Source organism: Numida meleagris, chromosome 13 (assembly GCF_002078875.1).
Source record: "Numida meleagris isolate 19003 breed g44 Domestic line chromosome 13, NumMel1.0, whole genome shotgun sequence".
NCBI classification, from domain to species: Eukaryota; Metazoa; Chordata; class Aves; order Galliformes; family Numididae; genus Numida; species Numida meleagris.
In genome coordinates, this window is record NC_034421.1 from 4,732,112 (window position 1) to 4,752,705 (window position 20,594).

The following is a 20,594-nucleotide window of genomic DNA, read 5'->3' on the forward strand; positions in this document are numbered from 1 at the left end:
GGGTGTGGGCACAGCCTCCAGCATTGGGGGGGAGGGGGTCACAGTGTGAGGTCTTACGTGAGCCCCAAAGGGGGAAGAAGAGGGAGAGGTGGGGCAGCATCCTCCTGGAGGATGAGGAGCAGTGGTGGGTGCCCCCCACCCCCACGCCCTCCAGTGCCACGCAACCCCAGGGTGAGCACAGGGGAGGAGAAGATCCATAGAGCAAGCAAGGAGGGGGGGAGGGGGGCTGCTGCTTGTGGGGGGGGGCTATGCTTTTATTCCTCCGCAGAGGAGTGGAGGATCACGCAGTGAAGGGGGTGCCAGGACTGCTGCTGTTGAAGGATCACCTAGATGTCAGCAAGACAGCTTTGTGTGGGGACAGCTGTGCAGCCTCCTGCAATGCTGCTCAGGAACGTGAGGCAGAGAGCCAGGCAAAATGCTGGGGAAGGGGCTGGGGGCAGCTGAGGAGGGGGTAGCACAGCAGCATTTTCTCTCTGCCAGCCCCAGGCAGCAAAAGTGAAGAAAGGCAGAAGTTCCCCACGTGCCGTGGGCACCGTCCCCTCCCCGTGCCCCCAGCGGTCGAGGGGTGAAGGTGTTGGCTTCCAAGGCTCTCCCTCGAAGATTTCGGGCAAAGAGAAAAGAGACTGCAATGCGGCTGTGCCCAGAGCTGTCCAGGGGCTGAGAAACACGATTTGTGCAAACCACCACGAACTTGAGTCCGCATCTGCTCCTCTGCGGGGACTGCACGGAGCAGTGGGGCTCCAGTTAAGAGTCATCGCCGAGGATCTCTGTCACGAAGGAGGCCATGTCAGTCTCTTTGGTGTCGTGTAGGGTGAAGAAGGGGTGCTCCTGCCAACAAGAAGCAAGGCATCAGTCACGGCCCAGCAGGGAGCAGCCCTGGCCACATGGGTACCAGCATCCCCTGCAGCATGGAGGTCATCCTTCAGCTCAAAGCTGAATGCTTTCAGGTTTGGTGTTACCGGGCTTAACAAAAGCTGCGCTACCATTTGGGGTGCTTGACCTAAACCCTTCAAGAGCAGCTGGGACAGAAGGAGAAAACACCTAGAAAGCCTGGCCTTGATCACTGAATACCCCAAGTTGGAGGGGCTTCACAAAGGCCATCGAGCCCAACTCTTGGTCCCACACAGCACCACTCTAACCCAATGCCTGAGAGCAGGGTCCTAGTGCTGAGCTCTGGCAGCACGGGGCTGTGCCTGCTGCCCTGGGCAGCCTGTTCCAGGAGCACTACCCGCTGGTGCAGAATGTTTTCCTGACATCCAGGAAAACGTTCTGCAGCCTGACCTTCCTTTAACACCCACAAAACTCAATACACCATTGTACCTTAGATACACGATGCCCATCCCACTGTGTGCCTGGAAACCACCCCCGCGTCCTGCTGTACCATTTGTCCAGGACCCTTTATCCCAACACATTTCACATGTCAGATGAAGGCCAGCACAGATGGCCCACACTTACCATAAGTTCTAAGTAGTTCATTCGCTCAGCGGGGTTCTTCCTTAAACTGAAGAAAAAAAAAAATAAAGGCTGTAGGATGTTCTCTTTTTTTTTTTTCACCCCTATTTGTGGTCTACCAGAAGGGATCTCCCCTTCCCCAGCCACACCTCACTTTGGGTGGGCAGCACCCACTCTTCTCCCTCTGAGCTGAACCATGAAGCCCTGAAGCACCCAGGAAAGGAATCACAAATGCAGATTTGGGGTTTTGCCAAGCCCAGCAGCACACAGCTCGACTGGGAAGGAGAGGAGGAGGCTTCCCACCACCTGTCCCAGGGCTCGGTGGCACCTCCAAGCACACCGGGAGCAGGGGACACCCGAGGGAAGCAGCTCCTGCACATGGAACCCACAAAACCACAAACCAGGTTCACCCAGAGGCACCCACATGCTGCCAGAGGGCTGTTTCACCACCACTTGGCCAGAAACCACCAACACTTGAGCAGCGCTGATGGTAAAACGGGAAGAGAAACCTCTGTGCCTTCCAAGCAGCCTGGATGAGTCAGGCCGAGAGCAAAACCCCTTTGGGCAACAAAACCCATTCCTGCTGCAGCAGATACGCCAGCTCAGCATGGCGAGGAGGGGAGAAACAGGCTCCAAAGCTGACCCCAGCCCCACACCTTGCTCATAGACTGGACCAGCCCAGCCTCTGCTGCACTCACCACTGTGCTGTGAAGTCCACAAACTCCTTGGAGAAGCGCTCAGGGGGCAGCTGGGGCGAGGGCTCCTCCACCACCTGCTTGAGCTGCTGGAACGGGGTGCCCCAGGACTCGTAGGGGAAGCGGAGGATGGCCAGCTCGATCTAGGGGGACAGGGACACCGTGAGACACTGGGGCCGCCCCACACCAGAGGCTGCACAGGTTCAGATTCAAGATGAAAAACCTCCCTCCTAACAAACCATTTTCAATTTGGGTCATACTACCTTTTTTTTCTCCCCCCTTTTTTAAATACAAAGACCTAGAGGCAAAAAGTACTTCCCTTTGAGGCTCGCTCAGCAAATTAATGCATTTACAGGAAGCAGACAAATATATGTAAAACAGGGTTATTTAAAAAGATAATAAAAGCAGCACGGATGCTATTTCTGCACTGACTTCTGGAGTCCTCTTCTCACCATATTCTCCCCTCTGGGCTGCAGGCCCAGAGAGATCCATGAACCCAAGAGAAAACAAGCTTATCACTTAGGAAGTTCTTTGCCAAACTGCAGCTATCCCTGCTCCATCATCCATTCCAGCAGGAAAAAGCCCACTGCAGCTCTTGGGCATCTCAGGCCAAGGGATGGGATGTGATGTGAGAAATGAATAAAGCTAGGTTCAGCCCTGCAGCTCAATAGCCCTAAACAGGGCTAGTCTTCAATCAAACCCCTCCAGAAATAAAGAACAAAACACAAAGCCAGCACAGGAGGGAGATATTAGAGGGAATGAGGTCGGGGCTCCATCCAGCTGCAGGCTGGCAGGCTTTCAGCAAGGTTCCCTCTCCCATCCAGCGCTGGAAGAGTTCAGAGATTTCGTCATTGCCACAGTCTCCCATCCCATGGCTTCCTGCAGCTCAGAGCAGAGCCGGAGCTGATTAATTTTGCAGCCAGCCCAGCTCTGCACAGCACAGAGATACCGAGAGGTAGTATTTGTCAGAGATCTGTGCAGCACACACAGATGCAAGGAGACAGTGCCCAAAATAGAGGTCACAGCAAAAAAGGTGCAGAAAAACTTCACACAGAAGTAGTCTAAGCAAGAGATGCAGCCTCCTGGAAAGCAGAACTGTTCCCAGGCAGCATTCCCATTGAGCCAGCAGCTGGGATTTCCTTTGTCCTCCCGTGCCAGAAGATTTCAGCTGTTTTCTGAAAGGTCCATTTCTTGCAGGAGGCAGAGGAACCATCCTGAGCAGCTGCGATTTTGGAACTGAAAGCATTTCCCCTTCCTGTTGGCTGCAATGAGCTGCCCCACAGGCAGAGCTGCTGCTAACTATATACATCACCCCAAGGTTGGAGCCCCCAGCGCAGACCCCAGCCCATCCCCAGCATCACAGTGCTGGCACCCGCCCTCTGCATTACCATTGTGATCCCCAGACTCCAGACATCCGACTTCACATTGTAGCCCTTCTGGTTCAGCTCAGGATTTATTCTTTCTGGCTGCAACAGCAAAATGGAAGATATTACAGCTCTGCCTCATTTTCACAGTGCAAACCACATGTGGCCAATCTCTGGCTCCAAAACCCAGGTCGGGCAGATTCCCCTGGCTCACATCCCCACAAAGGCAGGGTTTGAGGTTACATCTGCAAGCACCAGCGAGAGCCACGTCCCACTCCACATCACCTCCACAAGCACTCCCTCCCTTGTACCATCCTTGCAGCAGGGTGCCTGCCCCGGGAGCAGGAGCTCCACCACACCAGTGCAGAAGGAAATGCATATTGACTTCAAAGGATGAAATGAAACTGTCCTACCAAGGAAAGCCTCAGCATTTTCTAGGCAGGAGCAGCCTTCCTAGCCTTCCAACCCAATAGGATGGGTTGATGGTTAGATTAGATGATCTTAGTGGTCTTTTCCAGCCTTAATGATTCTATGCATCTGTTAAACAGCAGGGCTTATAGGGAGGGGGATCCATACTTAGAGGGCTCCGCTGAGGCAGGAAACCCAGAGCACATTGAAACAGTTTCAACCTCAGGACAGAGGCGAACGAAGGCTGGTTTCCAAGCAGCAGCCTCCTCGAGGTGAGGCTGGATGGGTCGCACACGAGCACACTTACAGCCATGTACGGTTTGCAGCCAGCATCCATCGTCTTTGCCACTGAGTCCACCAAGTAGCCACTGATCCCAAAGTCGCACATTTTCACATGTCCCTCTTTGTTGATGAGCACATTGGAAGGTTTCACATCTACAAGAGAGAACGTGAGAGAACAGATGGGGCCTTTGTAGAGGTATTGTGGGGCCTGGGACTGCACATGGAATCCCCTGATAACCTGAGAGGGAATGGGGTTGGGGGGAGGGGGAAGAACAGTAACAACCCCTCCCTCTGGCTCTTCTGCAGAGGAGAAAAAATGCGAGGTGCCAATGCACAGCTCCTCAGGGGCAATTTATGTACCCAACACAGCCTTGAAAGCTCAACCAAGCTCTCAGGACAGCTCGTCTCAGGACCATTGTGACCTGTGCGCAAGTACACGAGGAACTGTGTTCAGATAAAGAGCAGAACCCGGCTGTTACGATGCCCATCAGTGATTTACAAGGTCTTCTCCAGCTCTCCCCTTGCCAGAACTACCCAGCCAGGAAGGGTATGGGATTTTGTCCCCAAGTGCTGCCTGCAGTGCATCTTAGTACTCAGAGAGAGACAGAGATGCCTACAGAAATACAGACAGCAAGAAATTCAGTCATTATATCCAAGCTCTCATGTGGAAAGGAGAAAGAGAACATCAAGTAGCAGATGCGTGAAGGATACACCTCTGGAAAAAGCCAGGGGCATCTAGGTGTGTCCACCACAGCCCCAAGTGCCACCAGATCCCAACTGTAGGCATCCCAGAGGAACACATCTCACATCTCCTTGGAAGGAGCCTTCCCATTATATATTCCAAGTGTGCACTGCAGCACACTACATGAATCCCACTCAGCACTCACCTCTATGGATTACAGACAGTTTACTGTGCAGATGTTCCAGAGCTCGTACGATCTGCAGACAAACAGAGCAAGAGAACACCATTAGCCACACGTAGCTCAGCAAATCCCAATAGCATTGCAAACCACAGAGCATGAGGAGCGTGCAAAGCTTGAGGGAGGGGCACAAAACTCAAGAGGCACTCACAGACACGGCCATTTTCCCCAAAATGTCTTCCGGGATGGTTTTCTTCTTCTCCAGTACTTTCTTGTAGAATTTATCCAGGGAAGTGTCCATGAGCTCCATGCAGATCCACACATCGCCCTGCAGGTGGAGAGAAAGTAGCTATAGGGAATTCTCTGAACCCCTCCGGGACCAAAGGACACAGTGAGGACAGACAGATGGACACTGTGCTTCCACCCAGGGCAAACCAGTGTCCCCATGGTGCAGCCACTGCCGACCACATACCAGCACATACCCAATAGCAACAGGCAGTGACACTGGGGTGCCACCAACAGCACTCCCAGCCACTTCCAAGAGTGTCCCTTGAAATCCAGCCCAGCCCACAGCCAACGTGCTCAGGCACCTGCTACTGCAGCACGCAAAAGGACCTGCTGCCTGCTGCAACAGTTGGGCTATGCACCATCTCAAACAGCCCACACTGGCTGTAGGAAACAGAGGTGGTTTGAGAAAGCTTTGTGCCTTCAGAGGGCTCGCACACAAGGAGCTGTGCAGCAGTAGCTGTGCACCAGCAGGCTCCCACCTCTCGGAAGAGGGCTCCATAGAAGGTAACGGTGTAGAAGCAGTCAACCGTCCTCATGGAGATATCCAAGTCCATCAGCAGCCTCTTCTGCTCCTGAGTGTTCACAGTGGCACGAATCCTCTGAGGAATATTAAGAAAAAAAAGTTTTGACGCAGGTGGAGTGCTGTAGCCAGCATACCCCCGGGAGATGCCCAGATGCCCTCTTACAAACAGCACCATGATGGATGACACCACCTAAGTGCCATGCTGGCCTGCACAGGGACACCAGAGGCTGCCAAACCCAACAAACCTCCATCTCTGTCCCCATTCTGTCCCCAGAGCCCTTCAGCCCTGCCGGGAGGAAGCCATCCTCACCTTCACGGCCATGATGGTGCCGCTCTGCGCGTGCCGCACTTTCTCCACCACGCCATAGGCCCCCCGGCCCAGCTCCGAAATCGTCACCAGGTCATCAGCTTCCACCTCGAAGTTCTGTAAGGAGAAAGGTAACAAAAAAAAAACCAAACAAACAAAATCAGACAGGAGCACAGTTATCGCAAAGACAAAGTTCACCGCTTGCACTTCACCCATGCAGAGCACGCCCAAACTACGGCACCTACAGGATCCCAGCAGCCCACCACGCTCAGAGCAGACAGATGTATTTTTGGCTCCTTGGGGCTCACTGAATACCCCTTTTAAGCCAGAGATCAGGAATTGCCAAAGGGCACCGTGTCGCTGGAAGAGGCCCAAGGCTCGGTGCCTCTCTGGCGGCGAATTTCTGCACAACCCACAGACAAGTTTCCCCCAGCACACGTTGCCCTGTAATTGTCTGCTCTGCTGGGCAGGGCATACGCTGCTGGAGTGAGACATGGGTTATTTTTGGAGGCTGCATTCATCGCTCTTAATAAGTTACAGACCTCCTTTCCACCGGGCAGGACTTCATCCAGCCTGCAGCTTCCCTCCGGTCCCAGGGAACAAAAATAACACCGGGATGCCAAACTGACCCAGCAGCAGCAGCAAAGGGTGGGAAAAGCGCTGCACAGCACTGGAAGCAGCACTGCATCCAGAGCAGAAGAGCAGTAGCGTGCCGGGAGCCAGGACTACCAGGCCCACTAATTTAAGCCAGATGGAGGTGGTGGGCAGCTGAGGGAGGTCTGGGGCTGAGCTCAGCAGGAAGCTACGCTGCATGGCATGGGGAAGGGGCAGGCTGTCCCAGGTGGGATGGAGGATCCAGTGGGGCTATGAGGGGGCTCATGCAGCTCCCCCCCCCCCTCGCTGCCCTGGGCAGAGGCACAGTGAGGGCTCACAGCTTCTGCAGGGGCCTCCAGGAAGGACCTATTGGTGCTTTTCAGGACACGTGTTCTATGATTGTTCCAGGGCATTGTGTTTTTGTTCCTGGCATTTACCACCAGGCTTCCCCAGACGCTGGCAGTTCCCAGCACGCTCCAGGAACCAGCACAGCCCTGCCCAGCTGCAGAGATGATGCACCAACAGAAAGAAACCCCATGGAACCCCTTACTCTCTGCTCCACGTGGATCAGATGGACCCACAGTCCCCCTTCATCTCACAACCTAAAGCTGCCCTTGCACCCACCACTCCTCCATCCCATGTTGTGCTGTTCTGAAGCACCCAGAGCAAACCTGAGCAGCAGATCTCAGAGCAGGCAGAGCACAGATGCAGAATCCCTCGGAACAATGCACTGCAGGGAGGGCACAGCCTCTCCTCAAGCCATTAATACACACAACAACAGCCAGAACACAACCCCAGCAGTGGGGCTGCTCCCTGCACCCAGCCCAGGCTGCTTCTCACCCCTCAAAACCTAAAACCTTGTACCAAGCATGGGACTGACCCAACACACCATATTTTTAGGTCGCTCGCAGCCCCAGGAGAGCCCGTAACAAGAGAATGAAATGAAAGGGAGGCGGCAGCTATTTCCAGCAGCGCTTTTCATCAGGCCGCTTGGAAAGGATTTGGAGAGAAGCTCTGAGCCCAGCTTCTGGTGGGATGCCAGCAGCAACAGGGACAAAGGGGACGTGGGCTGGGACAGCAGGGCGCAGCCAGGCTGGGTGCAAGCAAGGAGTCTGCCAAGGGAGCAGGATCCCACAAAGGGCAAAGCCCCACCCTTCACACGCCTGTCTCCCTGATGCTCTCAACACCAGGGAAAGCCCAGAGCCAACAGGGGAAAGGTCCAACTCAAGGACACCTCATCTGCCTCCAAAGATGCATCCCATGAGGCTGCACCAGGAGGACACACTGGGGCTTAAAGGATGCTTGGGATCACAAGGATCAGATCTGACAAGCTGTCACGGCAGTGTGATCCGTACTACTCCCATACAGGAGGCAAGCAGAACTGGAAGCAAGAACATCAGCACGTACCTTGTCTCCGATGGTGATGAAGGTTCTGGAGTCCAGGTTCCTCGGTGGCCTGCAAGGAGAGAGGGAGTCAGAAGGAAGCACGGCCTCAAAACCCCCTTCTCCAGTGCCAGGTTTCATGTGCCCCCAGGTGCTTTCAGCCACTGCTTCCCACAGTGCATTGTTATGGGTGCACACCAGCCCCCTCCAAACGTTCCCAAAGGCTTTCATCGAGCCAGCACCACCCACAGAGCCAGCAGGAGCCCAGAGAGCAGCAAGGTGAGGCTGCATCAAAGCTACGAAACCGTCCCCATGCGGGGAGCAGAGCAGCTGTCATGTTTTGACAGGCAGGTGTTGTAACAGCACGGCCACGTCGCCCCAAACACGCCTAGGGAACAACAGGTAATTCCTCAGCACTGAGTCATTTGTGTACACTTGACAGCCCGTTCCAGGCAGCCTGGCATGCAGAGCAGCCAGCAGCGTCACACTTTGCACAACATCATGTCTTCCTTTGTAGCTTTCTTGCCCCCATGGCTTCCCATTCCCTGCTATTGGCAGTATGGGGTTTCAGGCACACATTGTTCTTTAGCCCCTTCTGCCCTGCTTCTATGCTCAACACCTCTGACATTGTCAGGTCGGGAACTGCAATCTGCTCAGCATCCTCATTCCCACCAGAGCACTGCAGCAGCTTCAAGGAAGTGCTCGGGCTCACAGCAAAAGCATTGGCACTGTGCAAATATTTGCACTGCACCTTGAAAAGCGCAGAGAAAAGGAACGGTGGGGATCTGGCACCAGTCTGAACAAGAGTGCTCTGGGCATGCAAGCACCCTGCAAACTGCAGCTGACGTCTGCTCTGAGGGAAACTCAGACACTGGAGAGATGCAGCCACAGAGGGAGACAGCTCTGCATGCAGGACTCAGCCTGCTCACCAGGCTGTGGGCTGTTAGCAGGGAGCTCCCAGCTCCAGGTGATCTGCTCTGCCTGGAGATTCAGGGATGTGCCCCCAGTGAGGGTTTCACTGCTTCCCCAAGAGCTTCATGGGTCTCTGGAGTGAGCAGAGCTCAGCCATGGAGATGCATCACAGAGCAGGAATTTCAGCCTTCTGCTTTTTGTCAAACCAAGTGCTGCCGCCCTGGTCCTGTCCCCCTGCACAGCATAACAACATACCAAGCAGCAGCAAACAGGGCAGAGAGAAATCCCAATGCCTGAGATGCAGCCAGGCACCAGCCCCAAGCAGAGCAGTGGGGAACAACAAGGCTTCCACATCCTCCTTGCACCAACGTGAGCAGCTCAATGGGTTCACGTGGGCCAAGGCATGGGGCAGGGGATGCCACCAGCTGAGAGCAGGAGTTGCCCTGCTGCACTCAGCACCCTCACCCCCAGCTCCTGCTGCAGGTCGTAGTCCAACAGGCAGCTCCCGGAGGCAGACAGCATGTACGTGTGTGCACACACGTGCAATTCCTTCTCAGCACTGAGAAGCCAGAGCTCCAGTTGAAAAACCCCAACCGGCTGATGTGGCAACACTTCTACAGCCACACGGCCTGAGACAGCTTGATGCAGCTCCTAGAACTGGCTGCAAGAGCAGACACTCACGTGGTGTTGACAGGGGGCTGCTTGATGGGGGGACATGTTATCCTCAGCTTCTTCTTGCCTTTCACTGCAAGAGAAGATGCACGCATGAGCAATGGGCAGTTTTTAAGCTTTCCTTCCTTTCAGCACCCCTGCAGCTGCAGCCACCAGACCCAGGGCTGCAGTACGCTTCTGCAGCTCTCACACCCTGCCCCGCTCCCAGCCACCCTCACAGTGCTCTTTACCCCCCCATGGCCATGAAGGGTTCCTCTTTTGAGGAGATTTCAATTGCTGGCATTTAGGAAGAGATGAAGCTGCTTTGCCTGTTGGGCACTCACCTGGTTTATGCGGCTCCAGGGATCCCTTGGAATCTGGAAGAGAGCAAGGAGACACCGGGTCAGTGCTCACACTCCAAAGCTCCCAATGCAAACCACACATCCCTTATGGTCCCAGACAGGAGAGGAACACGCCGTGGGGACAGCACAGGGGGCAGCTGGTACCCAGCTCTGTCCCCAGGCTGCACAGCCACCAGATGTCCCCATGCCACCAGCTGTACCCAGGGCCATGGCAGCACCCCACTATGCTCCCAGTGGACTCCACTTTGGGAAGCACTGATCCATTTCTCAGCACACTCCCAGCTGGGCAAGGAAGGGACAGACCCTGCATGCATGCTGGAGGAGCAGCCAGCCCTGCTTCGTGCCATCAGGACAACAGCCACCAGACCTCACGTACAGCAAGCAGCAACTCTGACCCTGAGAGAGAACACCCCATGTGCCACCAAGGGGAACCACAGGGCAAGAGCTGCTAGCCACAACACCAGGATCAGTGCGCACAGGCTGAGACCTTGCACTGAAACAGGAAGGAGCTGGAGCCCTACTCTTGCCCTGGTGCCCCACAGGCATATGAGGCTGCTGTGGTTTGCAGCATCAGCCCCATAGCCCTGCAAGTCCCTTGCATTTCTCAGCACCTGCTCCATGAGGCTGTTCCCAATCCCATAACCAGCTGGGATGGGACAGGGAGCTATAAATAGCCCTGCACTGAGGGCACTGCAAAATACCTGGCTGAGCAAACACAAAGCACAGCCAAATGCAAGATGCTGCCCTCTGGTTCAGCAGTTCCTTCCCTTCCTGCAGCCAGGGCAGGATGCAGAGCTGGGACACAGGGCTTCAGCATTCTCCTGCAGCCAGTGGGAGGTAGAGCTCCACAGGGCACACAATCCCATCCCAAGATGGGGACAGCAGTGCGCACACATTACCCTGGGGATGCAGAGCTGCTAGATGCCCCCAAACCAACCCCAGCTTGGGCTCAGCAAGCACCTCCACCTCCTGCTGGCTCAATGCATCCCACGCCCTTGGCAGCACCAACCGAATGCCCTCAACCTCCCTCCCCCTTCACATGGCACAGCCCGGGCCTTCGTACCAAGCCCTGAAATGCCCCCCATCCTGGCTGCTATTTTGCAGCATCTGTTTGCTCTCCCTCTCCCCAATTGCCATAGTAACCCCCAGCAGGAGCACAATGCTCCCTCTGTGCAGCTCCCTGACAGCACTGGGTCGGAGCACAGCAGTGACTCACACAGAGAGAGCAGGGTCCACACTGTGCCGGAGGTTGCAGCATCTGCCCCACAGATCGGGGTCAGGATCCATGCACACACCCTTACACACACAGCATGTGCAAGCACAGGTGAACGGCTCTGTGCAGAACGGGGAGATCCCCTGCACAGCACAGGAGGATCACAATGTCTCTGTGCATATAGGTTACACACTGTGAAGCAGAGCTCACATCGCTGTAAGGAGGGCCCTGCATCCCGACAGCCCCAAAGCACTGCCCTGTGCTTTGCAACACCACTTTGCAGGGCCAGCAGCATTCCCTTCCCCCTGGTGGTGCCCAGCCCCAAAAAGCACTTCCTATAGCTGCCAAAGCACCGATTACACCAATTCCATGGGCTAGAAAACCCATCTCAGCACATCAGCCCACGATGGCACAAATCAGATACACCGTTCTCCTTCTGAGATGCTGCCCCCAAACCCTTGGGGATGCAGAGATGCATCTTGCTGCTCTCCCTGTACACACCACAGCACCCACCCACTGCCCACCCCGGCATGCCCGCTGCCAGAGGAACACTGTGCAGTGAGACGGGCACAGCACGACCTTGCAATTCAATCCCAGTGATCCCATGGGCGGCTGCTCCCTGCTCCCCACCAGCTGCCAGGCTCCCAGCACCTCCCTCCCACGGCTGAGATGAGGAGAATGCTCTCTGTCGCCTGTAAGCAAGGGGGATGCTCTTGTTCCACAGGGTTTCTGCAGGAGAGGAGGTGCAGCACAGAGCCTGTGAGCATTCCCCACAGCTCACAGCAGCATGAGGCCGCTCCCACAGCTTGAAAGTGACAGCACGTGCACGGGGCAGCCTGAGGACACATCCCTGTCCCTCCCAGCACTGCACCTGGGCTGGGGACAGGAGCTGACCGAAGTCCCCAGTGTGGCCACACTTGTCACCACGTGATGCCACGAGCGCGTAACTACATCCTCTATGCTAAGAAAGTCCTCATTTCCTCCTAAAGAGGAAAAAGAAACTGGCATTTTTTTCCCCCCTCCTTGCACTGCGATCTCCACCAGCAAAGAGCAGACATTTCCTGGAACCACATTCATTCATCACCAAAACCCTCATCTTTGCCATCACGACTCCAGCCTGGTTCCTCTGCACCTCTCCCCGGCAGGTTTCTCCTTCCCACTCCATGTGGGTGGAGAGAAGCAAGCAGGACCCGAAGCACTGTCAATACGGCTGTTTGCCTGAGCCGACCTTTGAAATCAAACCTCCCCAGCGCAGGGCTCCAGGTCCAGCCCCACTGCAGGGCTGTGCTGGTGTGGGAGAAGGGGTTGGAGCGCATCCAACCCCTCCTCAACCCACAGCGCTGCAGAGGAAGAGCCAGAAGGGAAAAAAAAAAAAATGTAATAAAAAATTATGCAACCTCCCCTCAAACAAAGAGTGCGAAAGGAATAAGGCTCCGGGCAGCAGCGAGCTGCCTGCAGGGAGCAAGGTGCTGGCTCTGCTGCAACAGGCGTGCAAGGCTGCCAGGGGCAAGCACAGCCCTGTAAGAGTTTCCTTGAGTACTGCTGGCTCTGTGCAGTGAAGATGCAGCGTTTCAGCCCCGTGCAAAAAAAGGCAGGTTTGCAGAGCTTTAAAAATAGATGTCTGGCTGCAAAAATAGATATGCTTGGCTGCAAGTGCAGAGCCCACCCCACCCCGAGCAAGCAGAAAAATGGAAATCTGCACGGATTGACCCCGAGGATTTGCACCGTCCCCTCTGAGCAGCAGGACCGGCCCTCTGCTCGCCCCCAGCACGCCTTTTGGAAGTTGCAACACGTACCTTGCTTCTTGTCCATGGTTTCCCAGAAATGAAGAACAGAAACGGCGCACACCCAGCAGCGGGGAGCACTGGGCGGGGGGGCAAGGAGGTGGGGAGAACAGCGGGCAGGAGCGGGCTCAGGGCACTCAGCTTGCAGCGGGGCTGCACGGCTGGATGCAGCCTGCAGCGTTAGGGACCCTGCAAGCCAAGGGCAGCGGCTCCGCTCCTATTACACTCAAAGCTCCAACAGTTGTACAAACTGCAGCGGTGAAATAGCGGTGACGTCAACAGGAAACCAAGGGGGGGGTGAGGGGGGGGGGGAAAATCAGCAGCTCCGGGAGCCATTGAAGCGCAGCGTTGGCACCGCGCATCCCAATCCATCCCACCCTTCTTGCAGGGAGCTCCCCTCCACCCCGCTCCCCAAAGACACCCACGGTGCCCCCTGCCCACCCCAGCGCCGTGCTCAAAGCAATGCAATCCCGCGGCCCCGTGCACAATTACTGCACGCAGAGGGGGGCACAGGGGATGCGACCGCTTGCACCCACGCTCGGTGCCCGCAGCAGCGGTGCTGGGCAGCACGAGGCGGGGTTTCTCGGCGCTGCAGGTGCCGCGCTAATTGCCGTGCCACTAACAACCATTACCACAACAAATAGTGGAAATATTGTTCCATGACAATACCGGCAGCTATTCCCGGGTGACAACTGGGACGGCGTCTCCGCTGGTGAAATGTAAACGGCTGCATGGATTTTTGCTTGGAGATGGCGTGGGAGGGGTGGAAAAATCACCCGCTTCTCTGCGTGCACGTGCACAGAGTGTGGCACAGCATCACCGCTCTCCCCTTTTTCGCCCCAAAACCAGCGTCGCTCAGAGCGGGCACAAAAAAAAGTCAGAGGTCGAGGTGAAGGCACATACCAACATCATGAGCAGCTCTGAGCTGAAATAGTGCTCATACGCATCCCAGGAGGACCGTGGGAGGTATTTTCTGGGAGCTGTCCCGCTCCCGGGGTACGGTTTCAAGCAGAGATCATCAGCACACAGAGGATGCTGACACGGAGCTGCTCTCGGGTGGCAACGTGCCTGTCCCAGAGGGGGACAACACTGCCACGTCCCCCCCCAGCACCACGACTGCTCCACAACGATGCCCCCAGCACAGGACAGGGACGCTCCGGGAATTGACGCAGCCCCAGAGCAGCGGCTGAGAAATGCCATTTCCTCAGAGCTGACCCCACTGGGTGTCAGTGCCCACGGCCACTGCCCCACTGCTGGGCTCTGGGAAATCAAAGCTCAAAAACCTCGCCCACCGCTCCCTGCCGAGCTTCAATGAGGGGAAGAGCACACCCTTAACAACAGCAATGAGCTCAAGCAGCAGCTCATTGCCAGGCCCTCTCCCACCCTTCCTCTGCTCACACAGTCCCCCCAGAGGCAGACGGGGCCAGGGGCACCGGGTGGATGCTCTGGGCTAGCAACAGAGCCTGGGACCCAATATCCCACACAAAATCCCAAAACACACAGACCACAACAGCTCCACTCAGGGAAACCCACCAGCACAGCCCAGTCTGCCCTGAAGGAGCTCAGAAGCAGCCTCCAGCTGGATTTGCACTGTGGCATGACAGAACACACTGCATACACACTAAGAGTGGTGCAGCCATGCAGCAGAACCCGTGCAAAACCCCAGAGCAAAGCAGCTGCAGGGCATCACCTGGGAGCAGCACCCTGCAGGAGCAGCGCTGGGAGCACCATCCATCACCACCAGCATCACCAGTGCGGCAGGAAATCCCACTGCACCTGAACCCCACCTGAAACAGCATATGTGTTTCTGCCTTGCAGACTCAATGGTCTCATCTGCTGTTTTTAACCCCATTTCTCCCCCGATTACATCCATGCAGGCAGCTGAGATGAAGGAAAGGAGCAACATGGGGTGCACCCACCACTCACAGCACTGCACCCTGCCCAATGTCTGCTGCTGTGTGCCCCCCTGCCAGCTCCTCCATCCCATGGACAGACAGACACACACGTCCCATCCATGGCAGCTCCAGCTGCCGGGGAAGATCAAATCCCTATCAGTAAGCACTGCAAAACACGAGCTCAGCAGGCATGCAGAACTCCCAGCAACCATTCCTCCTACCTCCCTCATGGCACAGCTGAGCACCACCCCCTAAAATACCCCTTTCTGCCCCACAGCAGCCCTGACGCCCACCAGCAGGAAGGGCACAGCTCCCATTTTGGTGGATTTGATTTTATTTCTCACTGCACCGTTCCCAAAGCTCCATTGGGAAGCAGCAGTGCCAGTCTATCCCAGCAGAGCGCCCAGAAAGGCTGCACCCTGCACCGGGGCAAGTGCTGACTCAGTGCCTGGGGCGCACTCAGTGCTTCCAAGAACCGTTTCCATTTCAAAACGGAAAAAAGAGTAAAAAAAAATAAAGGAAAACACCCTTTTTTTTTTCCTCCTCCTTTTTTCTTTTAACCCCTCAGGGCTGAGCTTGAAACCAGCGTTCTGGGGAAAGGAGCAGGATGCAACACGGAGCTGGGAGGAGACGGCGCAACGTCAGAGCTGCGCGACATGACACGGGGAACGGCTGTAAAACCCCCGGGGAAACCCGCGGTCAGCCAACGAAAAATGCAGCAGGGATCCAAAATTGAGGGTGAGCTCCTGCAGGAACGTGGCATGCAGGAGGAGAAGGGGCGCAGGCAGGAGAGCAGCTGGAAGGGAGCACTCAGAGAGCACGTCAAGCTGATAACCAACTGCCGTGGCAGCACACCCATGATTTCCAGCAGCACCTCCTTCAGTCACTGTGGCCGTGCCAGGCAGCAAGCTGCTGTGGGGCAGGGGAGTGCCCCCATGGGGCGCAGCCCTATTGGTGCCAGCCAAATGAGCTGAGGATGCTCAAAGCCAGAAGTCATAAGGACTGACCCAGTACACAGACAGGATGGGCTGGAGAGGCAGCAAAGCCGCAATATGAAGCGTGCTCTGCTACCTCCTTTTTTGGCAGCGTGCTGCTGCTTCCAGCCCTACGGGAAATGAGCGCTGCCAAAGGGAGCCCAGCACGGAGCTGGTCACTGTGCACATCGCTGCATGCACCTGCATCCTTCCTGCTGCACTGCAACCGCGCTCAGGTCCTGCGAGCACTGAACTGTTGCAGTGGGGACAGCCACCCATGGGGTGACCGGGTTTAGCTGCAGAGACCAAGGAAACCTCAAAAGCCTCCGAAACAAGCATGTGTGCACTAAGCACGCCCCGCAGCAGCATGGGTTTTACAAGCAGAAGTGGAATGGGTGCGTGGGGCCGCTGCCTCGCCCCAGCGGCGCTCCAGCACCAGACCCTTCCTTTCCTCTTTGGCTGAAGCACAACCTGGCAGCATTTCAAAAGGGAAACCGAGTGCTGTGCAGCAGTGGGGGATTTCTAACTCCAGAAGTGACTTTCTTAAAAAGGCTCTGCGGGAACACATCCGGCTCGTGCAGAAGTAGCCACGTCACTTTTGGTGGCTGCAGAGGAGCCCTTGCGTCTGCAGGGCAGCAGGCAGGGCTGCGGGCACGGGACAGCGCTCACTCATCCAAGCACAGCTGGCCTCAGCTTTCCTGCAAACACAGATCTGCCTACAACGACAGTGAGCTCTAATAGGAAAGAAAATGGAGAAATTCTGCAGGGAGAGCCCAGTAAAGGGGCACAGCCCAAGCACAGCTCTGCTTGCTGCACCGCCACAGGGACAGCAGCAGGACCCAAGCCATCTGCAGATGGTTTGTATTCTTTCCAGGAAATCTGAACCCTCAGGATGCACAAGAAGTGATAATGACAAGCTTTACATTTCCTAATAATGCCAGCCACTCCGAGGCAGAGAGCATCCCGCACCCAGGGTCAGAGCAACACACAGCGTAGCCATCACACAGCTGTATGGGACAGACACGGTGACACCGGTGCCAAACCACAGCCCAGGCCAGCAGCCTCTGACGGGAGCCAGCCTGCAGTAAGCACTCTGCTTCCTCCTTCCCTAGATTTTTTTTTTTTGGGGGGGTGGAGTGGGGAGCAGGAAGGGTGGATGCTCCGCAAACAATTTCTGCTAAGTTTGCATCTCCTCCTCATCCTGCCTCCTCTTCCACTCAAGTTATGTTTTTAAAGGAAATTTGTCCTTAGAATGTCTATATTTTATATAGATTTATATAAAAGCATTTCACCTGAGACACTGAAGCCAAGCTGGGAGCATAGGACGGAGCTGGAGGGACCTCTCTGCAACCCACAAGGGACAGATCCCCCCCCCCACCAGCTCCCAGGGGTGGTGGTGACAGCCAGCTGCTGCCGGCTGCTATGCTATGAGGGGTCATGAAGCCACAGAGCAGAGGGACTTGGGATGTGGGGCCATCACCATACATGCCTGAGGTCACACATCCCATTCTGGAAAAACCCAACCCCAGCCCTTAAAACCAAGCTCGGGTGTCCTGTTGGACAGCCTGGCCCCGCTCATCCTAAAGCTGTGGGGCTGCTGCAGCAGTTCCTGGAAGCAGCACCCTGACCTCCAGCTGCCTGCAGCCAGCACGATGCTCACTGCTGTGCCCTTAGATCACAGCATTCCCCTAAACCAGCAGCACACAGGGGCAGTCCTTACAACAAAGCCCAAAGCAATGCCCATCCATCCACCCCCTCCTGCAGTAGGGCTGTGATGGAGACACAGCAACCCACCCCATAAAGAGAAAAGCAGCCCTGGTGTCACACCTGAGCTGGGAGAGGGGGGTCTGCCTGCACCCCCTGGGCCACAAACCCCCATTCCCACTGCAGACAGAGGAGCAGAGTCCAGGACCCACTGCCAAGTGGGGCCAGCAAGGCGCTGAGGTGGTTCCCACAGCTGTGCCCAATTGTTGGCATGTTCCTTTGGGGGGGTGAAGGACCTGCAGCTGTGCCCCTTCACTGGGCACTCCTTGGGGACGCAGATAAAAAAGCAAAGAATAGGAAAAAGAATGGGAACTTCCAGTTTCCACCATCAAAAAAAAAAGCCCCTTCTGGCACTGCAGAACCTCTGGCCCAGACTCCAACTGCACCAAGCCCCACACATACCCACAAGCAGCCCTGAGTCACACCGGTAAAACCCCAAACTTTTGGTTGATGGATTAAAATCGCCCCCAGACAACTGGCTCCCTCCCACTGCTCCCCCAGCGAGCAGCCTGCCCCTATCAGCACAGTGACAGCGATGCTATGGGGTCAAAAACCCCACAGTGCCCCCCCCCAGCCACAAAAACCAGACCAGAAAGCAGAGAACCCCCCTGACCCCGCAGCACAGAGGGGCACGGAGCTCCTCAAACATCGCTCGAGGCTGCGCTGCTGACCTGGGACCGCCGGGAGAGCCTGTGCGCATTGGAGCAAACCCCAGCCCTGCCGCTCGGCGTGCCACGTTATCTCGCATCGCTTTCCCACACACCTCTCCCCGCGAGGGACCAGATCCGGGCAGTGGGAAGAGGAAGAAAGGCGAAATGCTGGCACTCAGCCCTGCGTAATCCCCACAAGGTGTTTATCTCAGCAGCTATGTTTAGCGCGAGGCTTGCTCCCGCCCGGCACCATTCCTATCACGCGTGTCACGGGCGGCCACGCGCGGCCCCAAACACTCCGGAGGCAGCAGACGGCCCCGTGACTACACCCGAATGACGGCAGCGAGGTTTGGGGCGGAAGGATCCGAGCCGAGAGCCGCGGGCAGCGCTCTGAATTCGTTACCCCTTCAACCTGAGCAGGGAACGCAAAGCGGCACGACCCCAGAAGCCCCGGATTCCCCTCAAGGGCGGCAGATACCCACGTCCGTCCCCCCCGGCAAACAGCCAACGAACCGTCCTCAGCGTGCGGAATAGCAAAGGCAGAAGCAAAACCCAACGGTAATCCCGCAGACGGAGCAGCTCCCGGAAACAGGAGGCTCAGCCCCGGTGCAGAGCGCATCCCGCAGCGCTCACCTCGGCCTTCCATCCACGCGCGCTCCCGGCGAGGTGCGGGCCGGGCGCGCTCCCGAGCGCCTTTTGAGCGGACCCGCAGCGGGCACTGCCCGGAGCCGTGAGTCAGCAGCTCCGCTCGCAGCGCCGTAAATCGCTGCTGATTCACTCCCCCCCCCGCTTACACAGCAAACAGGAAACTCAGGTCCACATTCCCTCCGTTTAAGACACGGATCATTTTAAGGGGAGGGGAGGGAGGGGGGGAAAAAAAAAAAAAAAAAAGCAGTCACGCCGAGGTGTGTTCATTGCTCACATGGCGCCTGACTGCGAGTTTCCAGGGCACCGCTCCCCAGCGAGGAAAACCCCCCGCATTTCATGCCGGTGATAAGCGGGCTCCGCGCAGCGCTCACCTGGGGTCACCGAGCACCACCGCGCACGGCAGAGAGGGATGGGAACCCACTCGTATCCTCCCCGTGGGCGCCACGCACGGCACGGGGACGCTCCACGCCGGACCCCCCGCACTGCCGCTTCCAGCCCCGTGGCACTAAGCCCGCATCGCCCCGCCGTGCCCGCGGCCCCACGCACTGCCCGCTCGGGACGCAGCGTGGGCTGCAAGCGCGGAGCACGGCATCCCCAAAGAAACAAACAGAGGCCCAGCCTGCAGCCCCTGAACACCCCAGCGGCCCTCCCCGCTCCCCCCGCGGCCTCGCTCCTACCAACTCCCCGCGTTGCCCGACCCCGCACCCCACTCCCCCCGCGGCCTCGCTCCTACCTCTGGGCATGGACATGACTGGCGGTGGCCCCGCAGCGCTGGGGCACGGCACGACACCCGGCGCGATCCTCCCCTACGCGACGGCGGCGGGGGAAGAACAGCGAGGGGGCGGGGCATAGAGGGCGTGGACACGCCCCCTCGCGGTGGAAGCCCCGCGGTGATTGGGTAGAATGGGAGAGAGGGTGGGGCTACCGCCCTGCCCGCCTACGTGAGGGGAATTTTCTGGTTGTCGGGCAAGGTGGCGAGAATTTAGTGAGGAGGGCGGGCAAAAAGGGAGCTGCCCTACGGGTGGGGTGAGCCCAGCGGAGCCAGCGGCACCCCTGCAACCCGGGACCCCTTCATGACTTTCCTTTCCGTTTAGGAAACTCATTTCTTGGGGCTTTACCAGCATGCACGCGCCAACCCAATGTCAAGGGAACCGGGACTCCCTTGTGCTCCCACAGCTCCCAGTTGCCTCCCTGCAAGCGCAGGAGATGGTAGCCTGCTCGGAGCAGCCCTGGCGAGTGCAAGCAGCACCCCCCCCCCGCCTTGAAGGAGAAGCCGTGGTTCATAACATCCTGCACCCCGCTGCAGGATATTGACCAACACCCGCGTGCTGCTTTGCACCCGCCGGACTCCAGCATCAGATGTGCGGAGCAGCCAGAACCCTCCGCAGCCCCTTTGGAAAATCCCCCAAATATCTGCCTCTGCGTGCATCAGGCTCACCTGCCCGGGCACGTGCAGCCGGCAGGGCTGATGTAAGGGGGGGCCTCGCTGCAGCCACGTCACCCAGCACAAGTGTAGGGATGCCATCGCGTTCCCATGAGATCCCACTCCTGGGGTCTCCCATGAGCCAGCCCTGACCTATCCCGG

At 57.1% G+C, this 20,594-nt stretch overlaps 1 protein-coding gene across 3 annotated transcripts; it reads right to left on the bottom strand.

Annotated features, from left to right (window-relative positions):
* MAP2K3 (mitogen-activated protein kinase kinase 3) lies at positions 7-19,864 on the bottom strand. Of its 3 annotated transcripts, none has more exons than XM_021411732.1 (13): positions 19,743-19,864; positions 10,064-10,096; positions 9,750-9,813; positions 8,181-8,229; positions 6,183-6,296; positions 5,829-5,948; positions 5,273-5,389; positions 5,089-5,140; positions 4,227-4,354; positions 3,536-3,613; positions 2,151-2,290; positions 1,456-1,501; positions 7-828 (listed from the first exon to the last, which is right to left on the bottom strand). In XM_021411732.1, exons 1-13 carry the CDS (start codon positions 19,756-19,758, stop codon positions 745-747), a joined length of 1,041 nt encoding a protein of 346 aa, XP_021267407.1. In that variant the 5' UTR covers positions 19,759-19,864; the 3' UTR covers positions 7-744. The 3 variants fall into 3 exon arrangements, with proteins under 3 accessions (XP_021267407.1, XP_021267409.1, XP_021267408.1); XM_021411734.1 differs by lacking the exon at positions 19,743-19,864 and adding an exon at positions 18,995-19,158; XM_021411733.1 differs by lacking the exon at positions 19,743-19,864 and adding an exon at positions 13,091-13,334.